General features: G+C 43.5%; 2 protein-coding genes across 2 annotated transcripts in view; both read left to right on the forward strand.

Annotated features, from left to right (window-relative positions):
* Window positions 1-20,462, forward strand: part of Ehhadh (enoyl-CoA hydratase and 3-hydroxyacyl CoA dehydrogenase) — a 205,938-nt gene extending 185,476 nt beyond the window's left edge. The window contains exon 12 of the mRNA XM_013072248.3: window positions 16,130-20,462. The gene's annotated coding sequence lies outside the window, so the exon portion shown is untranslated. The remainder of the gene's footprint in view (window positions 1-16,129) is intronic.
* The window catches only part of CUNH3orf70 (chromosome unknown C3orf70 homolog), a 71,883-nt gene extending 51,421 nt beyond the window's left edge, over window positions 1-20,462 (forward strand). Inside the window, exon 2 of the mRNA XM_004834850.4 lies at window positions 15,987-20,462. Coding sequence (XP_004834907.1) covers window positions 15,987-16,540 — 554 coding nt within the window. The 3' untranslated portion in view covers window positions 16,541-20,462. The remainder of the gene's footprint in view (window positions 1-15,986) is intronic.
* Window positions 20,463-22,212: the final 1,750 nt, after the last annotated feature.

Raw genomic sequence — 22,212 nt, forward strand, 5'->3', positions numbered from 1 at the left:
TTCATATAGTATTTTGAGCTTCACTTGGGCTCACCTTGCCTGTGCTGCGGGCAGAGAACAGTCTCGACTCGAGGTAGAAGGTTTGGGAACTTACAGGGCTTCTTTTGTTTTCTATTTTGCAGAGGTAATTGCTTTGGTTCTCTGGTATCCAGGGTCTTAAAAACTATTCTTTCATGTACAGTACTTTGTTGTTTATTTTGGTCTCTTTTACTCCATCTTTCCCCGGTGTGGGATTCCTTTTGTATTTCCTTAGTGAATGACACTACCAGGTACTTATTTGTTATAGCCAGAAACATGGAAATCCCCTTTAGCCCTTTTCCCTCTTTATTTAACATGCCAGATTATCAAGTCTTACAGAATTTATCCTTTTTTAACCTGCTCCATTGCCTTAACTCAGACTTCTCTCCTGAAACCCAAGTCATTTTCCTGACTCTTTAATTCTTCTTATATGCTGACAGTGGTCTCTAAAATACAGATATGCTCTGACATCATTGCATTGCTCTTCACTTAAAACCTTCCAGTGACTCCCCATTTCTTCTTGGATAATAACTTCCGATCCAGTCTCTATAACGTGGCGTACACAGTCTTGTGTGGCATTGTCTCTCTGTCCGTCTCACTGGATTGTTCCTTTTCACACTCAACTGCCCTTTTCAGCCATACTAAAGTACTTTAGTTTTCCAAACATCTTTGCTCTTAGGCAATCCCGTACTGTGACACCACAGGCTGCTTGGAATGCCTGGATTTGCCAGCCTCCACTGTCCACTCTTCACCCTCTGTGGTCGATCCGTGCCCTCCTGGCCCTCCTGCAGTTGATTCCTGTCCTCCGTTGTCCTCTGGACTGTATGTAATCCTGTTAGAATTCTCACCACACTGCATTATAATTGTTACTTCTAGACCAGTCTCCAAGATAGAAATGACAGCCATTTTCTATGGAAAATCCTAGGGTATCTAGGAATCATATAACAGAAAAGCAATGCAGAATTTGCAATAGAATCACATGAATCCTAGAGTAAAGCTCAAATTACCTAAAGGAGATATTTGGAAATAAATAACTCCCAATACTTGAGTTACTTAACATTATTTTAATTTGACTTTACCATGTTAAATTGGGACCCAAGACGGAATGCCATTTGGGCTTTATTTACTGACACAGTCCAAAAGAAATTGCATAAAGAAAATGTCTTTAAAAATTGATACTTAAAAATGACCTTTAGTAATCAAAAGTGTTGGTAATCAATGAAAGTGGGAAAAAATCATGCTGACGATGTTTAATAGAAAACCTAGTGGGAATACCTGAAGAACATGGATGTATGTGAATTCTATCACTTTGTTACAAGAGAAGTGGACTTGATCTGGCTTTATAAGTTAATTGATTTAGAATAAATAGTACCTATGCCCATTTCCCTTGAAGGAAGATCAGGGCTTCGCAGTGCTGTTTCTCCTCAGTTGAAGATGCTGGAGAAGATTGCTTTTATGGGTAGTCTCATCCGGGTAAAAGAGAACTAAATTAAAAAGTTGAGTGTATTTTCTGCCCACTAGTGGAAGTTAAAGTTGGATATTTGATTATATTGCCATTGCAAATAAAATGAGTCACTGCCTTATCAGTCATTGTTTCCAGAGAAACAGGGTAGGGAAGGAGAGGAGAGCGAGAGGGAGAAAGAGAGGAAAAAGAGAAGAGATTGGCTGACTTCCTAAAGTCAAATGTTTAATTTTCATTTTTATTGGTACCTGTTTTGCAGTACGTAATGATTATATATCCCTCGTGGGGAGCTGGTTCGTGTACACAACACCTCTTCATTCTCTCTTCCTCCCTCTCCTCCTTCCATCTCTGGGTCCCCTTCACTTTTGCAGAAGGTCTCTTTTCCTGTTTTCTATCACCTGTCTTTTTCTGGCCATCCACAGAAGAAGATTGAATCTAGACCCGTATCTCATCCTCATCATATACTAAACTAAAATCAAAATGGATCAAATATCTAAATGTTAAAGCAGAAATAGTTCATCTGTTGGAAGATAAAATAGTTAAAACTCTGGTAGACATAGAAATAAACAAGAACTTTCTAAAAATGCACAAAAAACATCAACAAATGGGAGTCAACAAATGGGCCTCTGTCAAACCAAAACACTTCTGCACAGCAAAGGAAATAACCAGTGCAGTGAAGAGATGACCTACAGAGTGGGAACATTTTTTTTGTTGGTTTATTATAAGGAATTGGCTGGTGAAGTTATAGAGAATGGCAAATCCAAATCTGCAATGTGGACCAGCAAGCTTGAGAGCCAGGAGAGCTGATGAGAAAGATGAAATCCAAAGGCATTAGACTAGAGATTTTCCTCTTGCCCAGGGCCCAGTCTTTTTGCTCTACTCAGGCCTTCAGGTGATTGGATGAGGCCCATTCACAGCATGGAAGGCGGCAGTCTGTTTACCTTAAGCTCACTGATTTAATGTTAATCTTATCCAAAAACATCCTCCATGTTGACATAAAATTAACCATCATACCTACCAAGTAGTAAAATGAGCAGTTAGTTGGGTTCAAAAAATGTTTACTATAAAGGAAGATTTCTGCCTTTATCACATTATTTTGTAATCCTTTGGGATTTTATAGAAAAACTGTATTTTTTGTTAGTAGCATTGATGAATGAACTCTTGAAGATACTCATTTTGAGTAGAATGTGGCCTTTTTTCTGTCAGAGGCAATAAAAGCCTCATTAATCTCTTTGAAACCATCAAGATGATCTCACATGGTGTTTTAGGTTCATGGTCTGCAAAGGATTCACAGGAATCCTATTTGGTTCTTTATTAGCAACTTTTCCCCTCCTAATTCCCCAGTTGGTGCTCCCCTTTCAAGACAGTGGGGGGCTTCTCTGAGCCAGCCATCTGTGCAGTTAGACAAGTCCCATGTGGTTTTACTTGCTTAGATTAACCCAGGCATAGCCACTGCAGCTGTACCTACCTGGTCATCTTCCTCCTTGCTGTAGGGTTGGTGGCTTTGTTTCTCCGCAAGAGTCATTCTTAATACTGGTGGTGCCTTTTCCTCCCTGTATTTTGAAGTGAAAATTTTTAAAGCCTGAGCACATGTATAGATACCTTATTTGGCCTTGAAAAATCTGCATTTTCATATTACCAGATCTCACTGATGCATCAGTAGGCATCGGCTGCAGTCATACGTGTCCACTCACAGTGTGGATGAAGCTCCAAGTGCCCAGACCAGTGCCGAATGCTGAAGGTTTGTCTTAAACACTGCTCCAAGTTTGTCTGGAACTCCACTTGTGACTCTGGATTTCTTTTCTCAGGTGGTTGATTGGGCCTCTTAAGTTCCCCATGCCTTTCAGGCAGGGTTGCTTCCTCCCTGTCGCTCTGCATTGTTCTCTCCCAGGGCAGCTTTATCCCGGGCTCTGTGGAAAAGCCCGTCTCTCCTTGGCCAGCCTCGACATGCTGCTGTCATTCATCATGCTGCTGACCACACTCCTAGCCATTGGGTGCAGGTTCTTCACTCCGGAATTGAAATGAACACACGTTCCTCTGTTGTGAAGGCTGGACTCAGAATTTTCCCCTTGCTTGTTTTTTTGGTGTTTTTAGTTATATGTATATTTCTTTTGGGGGAAAATAATCAAGGGTATTCAGTGAGCTCTTTTTGGTTTTCTTAGCTATTTTTGACAATAATTATTGATATAGAAATACTCAAGTAGCATAGGCCATGTTCTTTCTAAAAAAAAAAATTCTATAATTCATTCTTTTAAAATCTTCTCTGTTAATACTAAACTTAAGACTGTCAACCTGCCAATTTAAATATCAAAAGAACTGTATACATTTTAAGTCAATATATGACATTATTTAATAGTCTAGGTTGCAAATATAGAAACTACTTAATTTCTTAATACTTACACTTTCTCAGTACATAGTTAGAAAATTACTATCTCCATGAAATCCCATACCATGTTCTTTGTCACTGTATCAATTTGAATCCAATCAGGAGATAGAAACCATATAGTAGATAGATTAAATGGGGAGGAAGTTTAATATATTGTTACGTTCTAAGAAGTAAGTGACTATAAGATGTAAGGAAGTTCTGTGTGCTTTGTTAGGGCCCTAGGAGAATCCCTGGAAGGACAAACTTGGAAGGAAGTCCCTTCCCAAGGCTGGGGTTCACACCTCATTGGAGAAAGTGGGGGTCCGCCCACAGGATAGCAGAGGAAATCCGCTGGTCTGCCAGGCTGTCCTGGTCCACAGTTGCTTGGTATGCAGGAAGTAGCCTGTGGGGTGTAGGCAGGCCGCAGGCCGGGCCACTGTACAGGGCCAGAGCCCCAGTGTGGGGAGGCAGCCATGGAATGCTGGTTTCCATGTGGAGAGGCCCTCTGGAAGGCTGTAGTCACTAGGCCAGGCCTCTGCCTGAGGCTGCGTGTTCTGTGTGCACGGCCTGCGGGGTTGGAGCACCCCAGACCCCTCACACTGCAGCCATCAGGAGAGCCCCTCCCTCCTGCCTTTCCCTCCACCACCCTCCACTGAAAAGTCACAAAAGAGAGCTGCTGATAGGGATTCTGTCCCTGAAGGCGGAGTGGTTATGCGAGGCGGGGTTTGGAGCTGAGAGGCTGCACATTGACATCTAGTTGGTTCATAGTCTGCCATCCTTTCTTTCTTTTGACATTGCATGGGCTTTATACCTTGAGGACTGTGATGCAGTAGTCCAAGAACACAGTTTCACTCACCTTGTGGTGCCATCATCTGAGCCTCTTTGTCTCCATTCAGTAGTAGTTAAATGGATAGTGAAGTAGAGATATTATTTAGCTGTTAGATACTAACTTTGTTAGTTTTTAACACTTAATTCTTGGGATTCTGCTGTAGCACAAATTTTGAAATTGGCTAGCCTAACTATAGGTCCAAGAGAAATGAGAGGCAATTATGACAGCTGATTGAAGAAAAAACATAAGTATATTCTTATGATATTGCAACTGTAATGTATGTATATAAATGTTAATAATTTGGTTTTAAATTACATCTCATTGATATTTAGAATGTCTCATTATTATTGTGGCTGATTATTAAAAATGGGATTCCAGAGTGCTGTATTAGTTTGTATCATCTTGAAAATGAGGCTCTTAAAAAAAATAATGAACATGTTACCTACAAAAATAACCTTTAACAAAGTTACAATTTTAAAAATTCAGTAGTTACAATTTTAAAAATTCAGTTCCTGCTGTGAGTCCTTATGCTTAAGCACAGACATTTCAAATGCCTTGAGATCTTACTTTTCTTGGATAAGGTTTGTATTTAGCATCGTTTCCTTGTGAATTTCTGAACTTTTCTTCCCCAGATCAATAAATGTGACAGATGTTTTAGAACTTTAGTCTGTCAGCAGTATCTGTCCACCGAATGCATGGTTGCTAATAATGAACTGGGCTCCATGGGACTCAGCATGTGCTAGGAGGAGGCAAGAACCTCAACACCCGCTCACCCAGGTTCTCTGTTTGCTCTGATCCCACAGGGATTTCTTTATTCCCAAATGAATTTTTCAGACTTCAGTTTTAGAAATCGGTTTCCCAGTCTCGCTCATTAGCCTCCGGATAGTGATTTTTCAGAGAAAGGTAGGCTGAGATGGTCTCATAAAATGCCTATGAGGTTAAGGGTTATTATTTTTATTTTGTTTTTTTGGTATCGGGGATCGAACCCGGGTCCTTGCGCTTGCACAGCAGGCGGCAAAACCACTGAGCTAAATCCCCGGCCCAAGGGTTATTATTTTTAAAAATCCAAGATAATGTCCCTTTTGGGGGGAGTACTAGAATTTGAACTCAGGACCTTGCACTTGCGAGGCAGTCGCGGTGCCACTGGGCTTAATCCCCAGCCCCATGCCTTTCATTTTTATTATTCCTACCAACCATGAAAACGGTTAGACTTATGTATCTGATTTCATCTTGTATGATGGTACACTAATAAATTTCCCACTTACTCGTTTCTCCCTCCATCACATTGCTGTTTTCCTGTGCCGTGAACTGCAGACACTTGCTACATTCCGGTTGGGTTTCTTTGAGCCCTGTCAGCAGCGTCCTTGTTCTGAACATGTGCTCTTCATGCTTCGTGCCGCCCCCAGTGACCCATCTTGGGCAAAGGCTCCCTTGGCTCTCTTTTCTACCTGGTCACTACATTCCACCAGCGCTGCAGGACAGCAGGTGGGTAAGTGGGACTTTCCATTTACGTGGAGAGAAGTAGACATGTTCACAAATGAAGCCCGTGTTTGGCCACCTAGGAGCTCACTCTCATCCTCTGTCCCTTCCCAGTGTGGCCTGTTTTAGCTAAAGTTATATTCTCAGGATGGGTCCATACTCTCTGGCCCTAGAAGGGGCCTCTTCCAACAGGAATGGCTTGTGTCTGCAGTGTCATGTGATGATTTGTCCAGAGGATGTTCCCATCTCTCCTCTTTGAGGCCATCAGGACGTGTGGACCAGACTGAGGTTGAAAGTCTCCATCCTTGCCTACCTCTGGGTGTTCTTCAGCAGTTCGCCGTGGTACCTACTTCTCATCTCCTTGGCTGTGCATTTCAGCCCCACCCCCCTTCAGTCTTGCACACAGCTGTGTCCTCCTTTGCTCCCTTAGTCGACTCTGGACTCCCCAGTGCCAGACTGACACACCCCATTTTGGAAGCCAGTCTGGAGCAGTTCTGCTTCCTGCTGTACCCTACCCTCCACAGCTCCTGACAGAGTCAAACTTTGCACCAAACCGAAGCCTGAACTCCTGTTCTGCTGCCTGCGGAGCACCCTTGGTACACTTTCCTGTAGTTTACTCAATTTTTGTGTTAATTTTTTAGTTTCTCTCTGAATTTGAAAGCTTCAGGAGGAAGCAAGGATACATATCATACTCATTTCCCCGTGGCATCTGATTAGTAGCATTAACATGGTAGATATTCAGTTAATGAGTAGATAAACCGTGCTTCTGGTGGGCTGTCTCGTTAGGGATTTGCTTCACATTAATATTGTTTGATCACTCTGAAGAGCTCATATAGTTCAGAAATGAAGAAACTAGGATCTTGCTTAAATTTCTGATTGGATACATTGACATATTGGAAAATACGTATTCTTATAGGTCAAAGTACAAAAATATTGGTATATTGACTGCCAGTGTGGTAAGGTGAAGAGGGCACAAAAAATATTACTTATAATAAATACTGGGTCCTTTTGGTTTTTAGTTTGTGGCATGCTACCCAATAATGTACATTGCATTAATTTTAAAATAAGAATATTTAACATTTCTTTCAAAATACTGAATGCCCTTGGGAATAAACACAGTTGTGATTCACATTATAAAATCAAAGAACTAAACTGCATGCAGTTTACCTCAGGGCACGCTTTTCTCAGATTTACCTTTCTAATTATATTTGGCTTAGGCTAATATTTAAATTACATTGCATCCCTGAGAATAATATATTTCTTGTGTCAAGGGGGACACACATTTATTAGCCATAAAACTCTGCAAAGCGTAAAGCTTAGTTCCTTCCCATAGGATCTTTTTTTAAGAATCAAAATACACAGCTGATTTTTAAAAAGTCTTAACAAGGTTCCTCTAGCAGCTTAATAGGGCATATACATTTATTTAGTTTACTTTCTACTTTTGTATTTTCTTCCCTTTGTGCTTCACAACCGAAAGAGACATCTTAAATAGATGTAATTATACTGCTACAAATTGAAATGTTAGCTGAAGCTGATGGCAGAGGACAGCAGTGTAAGTTAATCGGGCATTGTTTAGACCAGTGGTGGTGAACCCCAGGCATGCGTGCCTCAGTGGGCTTTTGTATCATTGAAAGCTCTAAAAGGTTCACCATCGTTGGTCTAGACCAATTTATTAATGTGTCCTTCTGAGGAAATACAGAAGGTGTCCAGCCCTGGGTCCTAGAACTGACCCTGTCTTACTATATGGGCTTGAGGATGTAATTAGTTTTACTTCTTTTTCTTTTCTAACCAAAGGACCAAGAGAAGAACATAAATCTTTCTTGGTGTTTCATTGTGGTCTTGTAAGAAGAGTGTGTACTATATGCAATTCACAGATACCAAAAGTGGGAAAATCAGAGATAGTATGAATCAAGACTTACAAAGAGTGGTGGAAATTACTTATTTAGTGGTTTTGATGGACTTTTTGAGAGGCAGCTGAAAATGTTCAACCAGTTTCTCCGAAAAGAAATGAGATATTTAAAATTTTTTATTTATTGGTCACAGTTTTTTGTGTGTGATATCGTGAAATCAGTTTCATTGTTTAGAAACTGATTTTGACTCCTTTCAAAAATTTAATAGTAAACTATCTCTTGTTAGCCGATCTGTTTTTAAAAAATGTTTTTAATTGATACATAATTATACATTTATGGACTGCAGTGTGACTTTTTCAAATTTCTTTTTTTTTTGGTACCGGGGATTGAACTCGGATCCTTGCGCTTGCACAGCAGGCAGCCAAACCACTGAGCTAAATCCCCAGCCCGCAGTGTGACTTTTTAATACATGTGTAGCAGTACCTGTCATGTTTATCATCTGAAATGTTTTATAGTTCTTTTTGTTGGGAATGTTCAGAAGTCACTGTACTAGCTGTTTTGAAATACATTTAATTGCTGTCATCCATAGTTATCCTACTGTACTATAAAAATTTATTCTTCCTAACCGACTATACTCCATCCTCCACGTCTTCTCCAACATCCTTCCCATGGTTCTGTGCTCTTCCATGAAAGCAACTCTTTAACTTTAATATATAAATGAGGACATACAGTATTTGGTTTTTGTGTGTGTGTCATTTCACTTAACGTATCGTCTTCCAATTCCATCCATGTCCTGCAAATGACAGAATTTCATTATTTTTATGGCTGAATAATATTCTAATCTATCTCACATTTTCAACCACATTTCATGTGGTTGATTCCACATCTCAGTACTGGAAATACTGCTGTAATGAATATGCAAACGCACGTATGTCATCACTTTAACGATTTCCCTTCCTTTGGATATATACTCAGTAGTGCAATTCCTGAAACATAAGGTAGTTCAATTTCTAGTTACTGCTTTGGCCTTTTTTTTTTTTTTTTTTCCAGTACTGGGGATCAAACTCAGGACCTTGTGCTTCCAAGGCAGGCGCGGTGCCACTGAGCCTAAATCTCCAGCCCTGGCTCTTTGTTTTTGGATGCTGGACATTGAACCTAGAATTTTGCCTCTGCTAAACAAGTGCTGTCCCATTGAGCTGTATCCCCATCCTGTTTTCTGCAATGCTGTATTACTTTACATTCCCACCAGTGGAGTATGAGAGTTCTGCATCCTTGTCACCATTAGTTATCTTTTGCCTTCTTAATGATGGCCATTCTAACAAGGGTAATATCTCATTGTGGTTCTGCTTGCATTTCTATGATGATTAGTTATGATGAGCATTTTTTCGTATACTTGTTGGCCACTTACATATCATCTTTTGAGAAATGTCTATTCAAGTCATTTGCCCATTTTTAAATCAGACCATTTGTGTTCTTTTTTTCTTTTTCGGCTATTGAGTTGTATTCCTTGTATATTCTAGATATTAATTACTTGAGTAGTTTGCATATATTTTCTGCCATTCTGTTGATTACCTCATCACTTTGTTGACTGCTTTCTGCGTAGAAGAATTTTTTATTGATATAATTCCATTTATCATTTTTTGCTGTTGTTTCTTGTGCTTTGGGGTCATATCAAGAAAAGTTTGGTTCTTCCTCTAGTAGTTTCATAATTTTAAGGTCTTACATTCCAGTAAGTTTTGAGTTAACTTTTTTATGTTAAGAGAGAAGACTTCAACTTGCTTTGAAAAGATTTCAGATAAATGTAAACCTCAAACTCTAACTTTTTACATATTTTTAAGTGAGCATTAAATATTGTAATGAGATGTAGTGCTCATCCAATGGATGAGCTCTGTGATTGATTTGAAGTGTCATTAGCAAACTAAGATTCCACTTCCCAGGAGTATTTTAAGAACCAGTTTAAGAATATATGTAATTCTTGGGTGGGGATTTGGCTCAGTGGTTCCACTGCCTGCCTCTCAAGCACAAGGTCCTGAGTTTGATCCCTCATACCAAAAAAACAACAACAAAAAAGAATATATATAATTCTTAATAAAAGAAATTAAGTCCCCTTGAGAAATGGCAAATTCCCATACTGGTGCAGGGAAAGTAAAAGTAAACCAGTAATGTATTTTGGTGCCAGAAAGTAAAGAAGTCTTCAAACTAGGATGGGGGCATGTTGAAAGGATACAATTGCTACATTTAAGGAGCACTGTGTCACCTTTCTGACAAAACAACTCAGTAATGAACTTACTGGAGGAAAGGTTTATTTTGGCTCATAGTTTCAGGGGGTTCAGTCCATATTCCTTTAGCTCTGTTGCTTTTGGCCTGCGGCAAGGCAGAAGCATTGTGGTGGGAGCACATGGGGGAGCAAAGCTGATCGCTTCAGGGCACTGGGAACCAAGAGAAGGAGGGAGGGGGGACCAGGGTCCCAGTGTCCCCTTCAAGGGCACCCCCAAGGACCTAACAAGGCCCTGCCTCCTAAAGGTTCTGCCTCCTGCCAGTAGCATCATGGGCTGGTAACCAAGCTTTCAATGAACTGCCTTTGTGGGACATCCAAGGTCCAAACCATAGCAAACTCCACGAGTAAACTCTAGGACAGTTTGAACAATAAAATCAGAATAGTGCATAGCAACCCATAGAATAAAATATCTGTGAGTCTGTGCTTATATAAATCATTGAAGAAATTAAATGAAGGAGAAGGAATGGCTGTTGGTTACACAGAATGCCAATTAATAAATATAGGAGCAGTGCTGGACCCAGAAACACTACTTTAATGATGGTGAATGCCACAGCAATGATTTTTACAAACAAGATGCACCTATGCTTGCTAAAATCAGTAAGTGGCAGTATGAAGGAGAAACAGGGTTTTCATGGTTTCAAAATATCTCTTACAAAACAGTCACTTTACAGGGCTGGGGATTTAGCTCAGTGGTTTTGCCGCCTGCTGTGCAAGCGCAAGGATCCGAGTTCAATCCCCGGTACCAAAAAAAGAAAAAAACCCCAGTAACTTTACAGTGGAGAAATCAAGGCAAATACCACGTCAAGCTCTAAGTTCACAAACCTCATCTCTAATGGCATGTGTCAGCTGAAGGTCCCTCCTGATGTGATGTAATGCACTTCAAGGGCACAGCATCATTTCTGTGGGGCTTTTTTCTCCTATTGTTTTAAATAGTATTTTGAAAAATTGTAGATTCACATGCAGTTTTGAGATAAATCCAGAGTTCCTCTGTCCTCTTTACCAAGTACTCCCCATGGCAACTAATTTGCAAAACAGTAGTAGAATATGACAACCAAGTATTAATGTTGGGATAGTTAAGACACAGGGCATTTCCATCATCACAAGGGGCCCTAATGTTGCTCTGAGGGACAGCCACACCTCTATTTTTTAAACTTGGTTTCTCTTTCTCATTACTGAATTGTAAGAATTCTTCATTTATTCTGGAGCATATGAAGTTTTTGCCACAGTCTGTTGAAAAATTATGGCAATCTTTAAAGAAAGTTTTAAAATGGTAAATATATACGTAATATTTACCATCCTAACCATTTTAAAGTGTATTATCCACTGGCTTTAATTACATTTCTACTGTACAACTGTCACAACCATCTACTTCCACACCTCCTTTCATCTTGCAGAACTCAAACTTGTGGTTAAACAAATTTCCCATTTCCTTTTTGAATTTGGTTATTCTCAGCACCTCAGGTAAGTGGAATCACAGTGTTCATCTTGCTGCGACTGGCTCATTCCAGTATCCTCGGGATCCATCCAGGTTGCAGCATGTGTCAGAATGTCCTTTTAAGGCTGAAATTCAGATGAACAGATCCATTCAGCTGTTGACAGAATTTGGGTTGCTTTTGGGTGTTGTAAATAATTCTGCTGGAATATGAGTGTACAAATACCTCTTTTAGACCCTGCTTTCTATTCTGGATATATACATAGAAGTAGAATTTCTGGATCATATGCTATCTAGATTCTTATTTTACACTTACTTCTCTACTTTTCTGTAAGCCCTAAATCTGGTTTCTTTTACAGCTTTAAGTTTGAAAAGTTCTCATCCACTTTGTTTTTTAATCCAAGTTTTTGTATCTAGAATTATTTTTTTGTCATTTATTTTATTGGTACATTTTAGGTATACAGTATGTTGACATTCATCATTGGAAGTTTGTACCTTTACATAATCTCTCTTGGTTATTTTTTCCCCCCTTCCCCTGCCCTCCCTTCATCCCCTCCACTCCTCCCTATTTACAAAGACTTGGTTTTCGTTTTTTCCTTTTCTCATATTTATACCTTTCCCCTACCCTTCCCACTTCCCCTTCCCCTCTTGACTCTTTCTTCCTATTTCACATCTATCTATTATACATTTTGATCCTTATTTACACTTTCCATTTCTCACACCAGAGAAAGTATTCGGTATTTCTACATGTGTGTCCTAAAGCTGCTATTGAGAACATGGATCCACAGCCCAGTGCCCCCCAGGGGCAGAAGTTACTGGGGACTGAAGAAAAGTACTAACCTCTAGAGTCTAGAAAGCAAATCTTTGATAGGAACTTTGTGAGTGTGTGTATGTGGCACTGGGGATGGAGCCCAGGACCTCACTATGCTAGCTAAGCACTCTATTCCAGACATATTTTTAAGACTTATTTGTGTTTCTAAGCAAATCAAACAATATAGTATTGGTCTTTCTTACTTTCTTATTGTTGGGCAGAATCCCTGACACCCACAAGTTAGAGGAGGGTTTGTTTCTTTTAACTTAAAGTTTGTAGAGGTTTCAGTCCATAGTCGGCTGACTAAGGCAGGGCGGCAGGGCGGCAGGGCAGGGGGCTGGCAGAGAAGAGCGAGCTCCTGGAGTGGCAGATGAAGGGGTAGAAAGGGTTGTGCATGCCTGCCAGGCTGTGCGCACGGCGACCCAGATCTTCCCACCAGGCTTCACCTCCCAATGTCACACCCAGCTGTAAAGCCAGCAGCGGGCCGGCCCAGCATCACAGGGCCTCAATCCGGTCACTCCCCAAAGCCCCACCTGTGAGCGGATGAGGCTTTGGGGGCCGTCCAGGTAGAAGCCCTAACAGCATTATACAACAGTCACAGTAGAAAGGTTCCTTATGTGCCCTCTCTACTCTTCTTCTCTCCCTTCTTTTTGTCTGTATCCCCAGATCACGGTATCTGACACCAGCTCCAAGTAAGCATATTTGGCGGGTGCACCCTGCACAAGGAGATGGGATCCGGCCTGCACGGCATGCCCTCCTCCCCTCCGCTGCATCTCTCTCCCTGCATGTCTTGGTCAGTTCAGACTGCTCTAGTACTAAGCCAGACTCGACGGCCTAACCAGCGAACATTTCTCACCCTGCGGAGGCCGGCGAGTCTGAAATCAAGGTGCTGGCAGATTCAGTGTCCAGTGAGGGCCCTCGGTGTGGATCGTCACTGGAAGGCAGAGGCTCTGCTAAGGGCACCAGACTCATTGTGGGGGCTCCCTCCTCGGGACTCATTTAAACTCAGTACCTCTCAGAACCTCACCTCCAGATGCCACTGCACTGGGCCTTCCACATACAAATCCTGGTGGGGGTAGGAGGGACACAGCATTCATCCCATAGCACCACACTCCAAGGGAGGAGAGAGGGCCGGTGAAAAGAGGTAGAAGAACCAAGAGGAAAGAAACCAAAGAAAGGGTAGGAAGCAGCACAGGAGGAGGAAAGAGTGGGGTGGAGGGTGAGTGAGAGGGAGAATGGAGACGTCCCCGAGTCAGGCTCCCTTCTTCCCTCCATGTCTGGAGCGACGCCCTGCTCCCTCTGCAACTGAGGATGGTTCTAGAAGGTAGGGATCAGCTGCCAGGATGCTCCTCCGGCTGTGACAGAGATCAGCTATGGTCCAGTGAACTTGGTCTGCCTTCTGCAACAAGTATTTCTTGAACGCCTGCTGTCCGCAGCCCCCTGAGCTCAGTAACCTCTGGCCAAGAATAGAAGGGCCAGACAGCCATTCCGGTCATTCTGTTCACCATGCTGTGGACAGGACAGGGTCTTTCCCCGAGTTTCTGCTCCATCCAGTGTCCAGACCTCCTCACTCAAATCCCGAGGCTGGGGCGGTGGGAAGGCTGCCTCCTGTCCGTCCACACTTTCGAGGCAGGGGCCCTGCCCCCATACATCCTAAGCACGGTTCCTGGGTGGGTGCAAGTGGGCTCCTCTGGCATTTTTACCACACTGTAGGGTTTACGTGACATCTGTCCAGGTTTGGAGACACCTGGGAACCTGAAGGCGTAGCACACTCTTTGGATTTTAAAAGTGCCTTTTCCACATGGTATTCCAGGGTGAAGCTGAAGCTATTTTTAGAGTAACTTAATTAGAAAGGAATTGTGACATCTAAGGTTGGTTTGTTCATTTTGGGTTCAGGAATCGGGAAACCAAAATAAAAAACACAAGTAGGCTGGCTGATGTTCGTAGATTGCTGATGGTGTGTGATTTGTGGCACAGAGTACCACTTTGTTCCCGACCTGAAATCTCTATTCTTCCATGAATAAATTAACAGTTGAAAAAGGCACCTAAGATGGTTTCATTACAAATGTGATTCACATGAGGATTTTTTCAATCTGACCAAGAAACCAAACAGGAGCAAATGACATGCATGATGAGTGATTTGTCCCACAAGGACACCACACATTGTGACTCCCAGCCGGGAGGCAGTTGCCCTCCTGGGGCTGTTGAGCAGTGTCTGCACACAGATTAGAGTCTCATGCTTGGGGGAGCTGCAGCTGGCTTCTAGCAGGTGGGAAGAAGCCAGGGATCCTGCCAAATACCCTTCAGGGCATAGGATGCTGCCCCCCCCCCACACAACCGTCAGAGCCCAAACGCCAGCCGCACAGGGCCACAGAGCTCTCTCAGAATGTGCAGCAGACGCAGCTTGGGCCAACTGACAACAGTTCATCTAAATTAGGAAAAGTCCAGGATGGTACCCACAGTAGTGGCTGTTTACCTTGGGATTTGGGGAGGCAATTTCTTCCCTTTAGTTTTTTAAAATTTTAAAGTCATTTGAGAGTTATAGACTGGGCAGTTTTCAACTGTTTCCCTAGCACTTGGCACAAGGGAGGCTTTGCTCCATGTGAAATGAAGTAGAGAGAATTAGGACCAGACCCATGTAGGTCTCACTGCCGTGTGAACTGTGAAGTGGTTGAAGGCTGAGCAGAAGGACCCGCGTGGTTTCCTGCCGACACCAGCAGGTGGCCCTGCATGTACCTGGGCCCGTGTCTGCTCGCTTACCACACTGGAGTCCGGAGAATGCCTCTGCCTTAGGCACAGGTGCGCTCTGGGTCTTGAGAGAGATACTTACCCTCACCCTGATGCAGGCCCAGAAATCTGTGGGATCTGATGAAACGTACGAACCTAGGGCCCAGGGTGGCTCCATGGTAGACCTGGCTGCTTAGCATGTTCAAAGCCCTGGGTTTGATTCCTAGCACCAACAACAAAAACCAGAAACCTAGAAAGTGAATGTCCTATGTGATTCTGGTGATAAATTGGTATATATTCTTCCAGGTTTTAAATGTATATATTAACTTTGCATTAAAGATTAAAATGGAGTTATAATTTTATAGTGTAGTACCACCAGTTTACGACTGTGTTTTTACCATCCCATCCGATGGCTGTTCCTTGCTCTGGTATGGTAGTGAATCATTTAATGTTGTGTGTAAAATAAGGACTGTAGTATCCATGCCAGCTCCTCCAGAGGCATTAGAACAACTCAAAGCCTGGGAAGTCTGTTGAGTTTCTCAGAGGGGTAATGTTATCTGTACACCATGCTTTTTAAGTGGATTATAACAGTGTTGAATGACTATGACTCGTTTCTTTTGAGATGTTACTGAAATAGTTTTTTAAACATTGAGTCATCAGAAGGAAATGATTACAAGTGTGTTAACGCGGTTTGTGTAGCACTTAGACTTCACCTGTGTCTTCTGTGTCCCACAGGCAAATATGTATATCAGCCCATGACCCCCGTGGAGCAGCTCCCGAGCACCGAGATCCCCGCAGGGCCCCTCGAACCCGCAAACACCATTCAGATCTCAGTGTCGCTCACCGAACACTTTCTGAAATTCGCTTCTGTCTTCCAGCCTCCCCTTCCCCCTGACTCGCCAAGGTACTGCATGATCTCAGACCTCTTCATTGACAACTACCAGGTGAAGTGCATTAACGGGAAGATGTGCTACGTGCAGAAGCAGCCGGCGCCGCACTCCCGCAAGACGAGCCCGGAGGTCTCTGCACACGATGCCTTAAATTCCGAAGCGAGCAATACACCAAAAATCGATCAGTGCTCTTCCCCCTCCAGTTCTGAGGACTCTGGGATCAATGCGATTGGAGCTCACTATGTGGAGTCATGTGATGAGGACACGGAAGAAGGAGCAGAGCTGAGCTCAGAGGAGGACTACAGTCCAGAGAGCAGCTGGGAGCCAGACGAGTGCACCCTTCTTTCGCCATCGCAGTCTGACCTGGAAGTGATTGAAACCATGGAAACCACGGTGTGAGTCCGGGGAGGAGCGGGCTCCAGTCCACGGCGAGCTTTTGTACTTTTGTCTGATGGATCCTTTTCCAATGGTGTTTTCTACCCCTCTCTACCCACCATAGCAGTTTGGTGGTCTGCTGATTAGTGGCACTCTTAAATTAGTCTTATAACTCAGACCTTTTTATTACCAGCAGTTTTCTTTTGTATCTTGACTTACTTTCTGTGTAGCATCTGGTGTCACGAATTTCGACCCAGCCTTAATTTCACTGGGAACTTTTGAAAGCAGCGAAGTGGTGATCAGAGAGTATCATGGATCAGATACAGGAGCCACCCAGGGTAAACATGACCCTATTCCCCAAATAGCCAGTCCTTTGCAGAAAGACTCTTGCGGCCCAGTCCTGCTAGCCCCATGGGGGAGGCAGCTCACGGTCAGTGCCATTCCTTCCCTTTCCCCTTCTCCCTCCCTCCTGTCCTGGGTCTAGACCAGAGGCGCCCCACTTCCTCTGGGAGCTTCCTGGAGGACAGTTCGGCTTCTGGTGATGACCAGTGTCTGCGTAGCCCTCCATACAGGGCTGAGCTAGACCTTCATGTTTAGCGAGAGAACTCTTCAGTTCCGGGCTCACTTCAGCTGCAGCTGAGTGTCTGCACACTGCAGGAGGCTGTGGGGATACAGAAGGTGTCAGACCTGATTCCCACTGGCAGGGGCCCTCAATCTGACACCTAGCGGTACCCACAGTGCCCTGGGAGCCCAGGGGAAGGACAGATGGACTTGGCTTCGGCTGTGACATTTGAGTTGGCCTCTCGGGTGGGTTCCTCATTGTCCCTGCTTTTCTTAATTGTTCTTCAAATCTGAGGAAATCTTTTAGGAATTTCTGTAGGTATTGTATTTAGGAGGCAGCCACATTTGACATCTTAAAACAATAGTTTTAGTTAGCATGGAAATGCTAAAAGACAAGTCCTATAGGAATTAGGAATGAATCTAATAGGTTTGATTAATTCTGCTTCATTTGGTTGTATGAAGCATTAGAATGGCTTTAGGTGAGAAATGGATTAGAATTCAGTATGATGCATGGATTTTTTAATGCAATGCACAAGCAGTTGAAATAGTTCACTGCTAAGTCAGGAGAAAATATTTTGTGTAATAACTTCACTAATATTCACGATCCATTGTATATGTTTTCTTTCATATGCAAAAAATAGTGAATAATTTTTTATTTCTTTCTCTTCAGAATTTTACTCCTAATCTCCATTTATACCATGTTAGTTCGTTTCCTGCCATTTCTCCAAATCTTCTATACATGAGGCATAGTTAAGAGTCTGGGAAGTTTTAAATATGGCCTGATGAAACGAGAACCACCAAGTGGAAGAGAAACACTTCTTAGATCCTAGCTCTCTGTCGGCACGTTCCTGTGGCACATCTTGGGCTCTGTCAGCATTGTGACACATCTCTTCTGTGTCGCTGCAGGTTGTAGTTAGGAAAGCAGTGGAGGCTCGTGGCATTCTTCCCTGAAGCCTCCCTTTGGTATTCTTCAAACCACTCGAGGAAGAAGCCGCTTTCCTAGTTGTATATACAGCTGAAATGTTGTTAGGTTAAGGTCCCCAAAGCATGCATAGGGTTTGCAAGGCAGAGTATGTGTTTCCTTTGAAAACAGTTAAGATTTTCTGTGCTAGACGAGACAGTAGCATAAGGTTCCCACTTACTGAAATTTAGACCCAAAAAGTCAAGCCAAGGTGGTGATGAGAGGAGCCTCAGGGACGTGAGGCCGAGAGGGCAGATGGACCCCCGTTTCCCTGCCGCCCTGGGCCTGGGCCTGTCTCAGGAGCCTCACCTGAGGCTCTTGTGCCGCCCTTGGGAGAGGGGCTGGAGGACGGCGGGCAGGGAAGCTGAGGCGCAGCCGCGTGGTCTTACAAGCTTGGGGCTGTCCCCGCAACCCTGTGTCCTGTCTAACCCTCCACTAGGCGGGCGTGGAGTCCCCAGGGCGGCTGCAGTGGGGTCTTCTCCACACCATCCCCAAGGGTTTTCTATTCTGGGCCCACACTCACACCTGTTAGACTAAGTAGAGTCAACAGTGGAGTCTTCAAGCCATAGAAATGCGAGTGCGTGCTTTGCGTTACCCTTGGGCCCTTCAGTAGTAATATTGGTGACTTTTGTCCGGGTTCCTGTTTTTTAACCTCTCGAACTGCCACTCAGAGTAGCCACAATTTTAATGGAATTTTTGGATTTAATAATGGTTGTAATCACTTTAAATATTTGCACAATCTCTTTACAATTAAAACTCACTGAGCTTCACTTAATATTTTATAGAATTAGAGATGTTCCATAGGTTTCTAAATATTAGAAACTCCTGGATCTCAAAACAGCCTTTTCTAAATAAGCACAAGCAAGAATTCCTTTTGTCCTAGCACTGTTAATACTAATAATTCTCTGAAATATGATTGAACTGGACTTGTTTATGCTTCCATTCTGAAATGTACTAAGGATATAAAAGTGTGTACTTTCAACTTAAATCCTAGGCCTATTCTGTTCCATATATAAAGGAATTTCTCTATAATCCTGATTATATTGCTAATTTGCATAAGCATATTTATAGGCACTTTAGAAATAGACTGCAGTGTGTACTATAGACATTAAGCACAGTCATGTTAATGGCTTTTGATTAATACCTGTACAGTGAGATGCAATAGCTTTATCATTTGGACCTAGAATGCTCACTTGGAGCACAGGGCGGGCCGTGTGGATAGATGAACTGCTCTCTTGGGCGTTTGTGCAGACTGGCACTATCCCCCCTTTAGAAAGTTGATTCCTCCAACTGTGGAATTTAGCTTTCTTTATCTAACCAGGATTTTAGAATTTAAACTTGAAAAATGCTTTTGTGATTATAACCATTTAGTACATTTAAGGCTTTAATATCAAATCTAGGTATTTTTTTACATTATAATTTTAAGGTATAAATTTAAGGAAGTTTGAGGAAATCTTAAAAAAAGTTGACTTGCATTGCAAGGGAATACACAAGACCAGAACAAAACCACATAGTTGTTTCCTGACATATTTTGGAGTTGAATCATCTTGGAAATGGTAGCTTTACTTCTTAACCTCTATTTCCTGGTCTACGTGAAACATGACAGGTTTAGGACTGATAATAACGAACTCCTCTTATGCAAATTTAATACTCTGTTTGGGGAAGAAGATGCAACCAGCTAGTTCAGAAAGCTGTCAGAATACCCTGATGAGTTTGGCACTGTAGATACTACTAGGCAAGGAAAAGCACAAGTTGAACAAAGTAGTATTTATAGTTGGCTCTTGATTATTCCCGATACATCCTGTTTGCACCATTTTCTTGTCCCATTTTGGCTTTTCACTTGAGGAAAACAACTGAACCATTTGTACCCCTTGCCCAGAGGTGGTGTGAACAGGAACTGGAAGGACCATTTCTGCTTCAGGCTTGGGGCGTGTGTATGTGCTGCTCTTCCCACCGAGGAGGGGAGAAGGCGGATGAGCTGCGCGTTCCAGGTCTGTCAGCCTGTCTCAGGTCCAAACATCAGTAAAAGGGCACTCATTAAAATTGATTCACCATTTGACAATGCTGCCACCGCACCTTCTGGCAACTGTGGTGACCGACCGAGCTTGAGTCTGCACTGAGCCGTTTCCGGTGGAGCAGGGCTCTTCCCGCTCCTGGCTTCCAGCCCATCACAGAGGGGTGAGTGCGGAGCTTCGGGATCTTTGTGTTCACAGATGCGGTGTGGAGCTGTTCATACCATGCAATATTCACTTACTGTGCTATTTTTTAAAACTGTCTGTTATAAAGTTTTAAGCACAATGTCGACTCTTCTGTAATTTCCTAAAATTATATTGTTTTCCTAAGACAGCTCAACTTTCATGTGTAATACTTTAGGAAAATATTGCCGTGCAAAATAAATGTGATTTTCTTTTGTATCAGAACAAATCTGCTGTTCTGGAGTTTGAAATGCGCCCCCCCATAGGAGAGTTCTGTCAGATTTAAACAACTGCAAGGTAAGCTAAAAACAAAAGCCCACACGGCAGGCATTTACTATGTGCTAAGAAATAAGCAATTTCTGCTCCTTCCCCCATTTGAACTTTACGAAGAACAGGCAGCTGTTACCCAGTGTGCTCACGGTCACCATTCAGACTCCCAGAACTTCCAGCACCCTTTGTAGTAAGAACTTTTTCTGTTGGCTACATTAGGTTTACATTGAATAAAACAAATTCCCCCACAACTGGCATTTATTTCACATGAGCCGCGTAAGACATTCTAGCTGCGGGTTGTGCACAGGGGAGGCTGCAGGCCCATGAGGCCTTGGGGTCCCCAGGGCCGCTTGAGAGTCACTGGGGTGCCCAGGGCTCAGCCCCAGCATGGCACGTCCAGAGGGTTTCTGTGTAGCACACCCAGAACAGCTTCTGGGGTCAGCAGCCGCTCAGCAGCCTCCTGAGAGACTGCTAAGTACATGAGCAGTAATGATACCACCATTAATACTAGTGACCAGTGCTCAGCAGCCGCTTTCTGCTTTCTATGTGTAGGCTTCACAGTGGCAGTGCTAGTCATTTGGGAATTAGATTTGAACCCAGGACGTGGGCGGAGGGGTCCCCACACTTTGGGCCCTCAGCCTACATTATTGTCCCCAAGCCAGCGAACACCTTGCCACCACGTGGTGGCTCCTCTCAGTGCAGCTGCTCCACACAGTGTTGGAGCAGTGCCCCTCTTCTGTGCTCCACCCAGCCCTTCCCTGACACACACGCGTGCACACATGCACCCACAGCCATGTTTCTGCAGATCTCTGCCTGCGTCAGGCTGTTGCTGCTCCTGAGTCAATCACATCTCCATAGCTCTCTGGGCCAGCTCTTTGTATCTCACAAAGATAGCTTGTCCCCTGAAGTGACTCCTGCCGGCAGCTAATCCCATCCACTGTGTGTGCATTCTACTAATTTAATTCCACATAACTGTGTGGCTGAGTTCTAGAAGGCATCTTATTGTAGCCTCTTGCAGTGCTGACTACACATACTTTAATTCTGCCATGACTTTAAGTTAGCGTCTCATCATCACAGCTCAGTCACTGGGAACTTGCTGTCCCACCCCGCCAGGGCTCAGGGACGGGACCAAGATGGGGACCGTGGGGCTGTCTTGCTGCAGCAGGATGCAAGGAGAGGCAAGGAGAGGTCGAGTACAGTTTTTCTGAACCACGGAGATACAGGAAGTTGATAGAAATACAAGTAAAAAGGCAAAGTAAATATGCCAAGATACTAAGTGTTTTTATGACGACTTTTTTAGTTTTCTAAACTGAATCCGTATTTCTTTTATAATCAAACAACCTAGTCAGTCACTTTGAAGCTAGAAAGTCCTCAGACCTTTCTGAGGGAGGAAGCCAGTTTCCTGGAGTCTGTGGGTGCAAGTGGAGAGTCCAGGCAGGGGCCACACCCGCCGCGGGCGTCCCTGCTGGAAGGGACAAAGACCAGGCCGTGTCCTGGGAGAGCCAGCTCCCATCCCAGGTGCCCCAGATGTGGCTGGGACATTTGTGGCCAGGTGAGTCTTCCCGGCTGTCTCACCCTTGGCTTGACTCCCTGCAAATCTGGAGGTGGGAGATCAGACAGCTGGGGTTTTCTGGGGGGACATCTGAGCCCTGACCCCTAGCCTGTCACCTGGTATAAAACCCAAATGATTTCTCCAGGACAGATTTGGA

Source organism: Heterocephalus glaber, unplaced genomic scaffold (genome assembly GCF_053883595.1).
Source record: "Heterocephalus glaber isolate CG9 unplaced genomic scaffold, H.glaber_assembly_v1.0 deba00001504, whole genome shotgun sequence".
In the NCBI taxonomy this organism is placed as follows: domain Eukaryota; kingdom Metazoa; phylum Chordata; class Mammalia; order Rodentia; family Bathyergidae; genus Heterocephalus; species Heterocephalus glaber.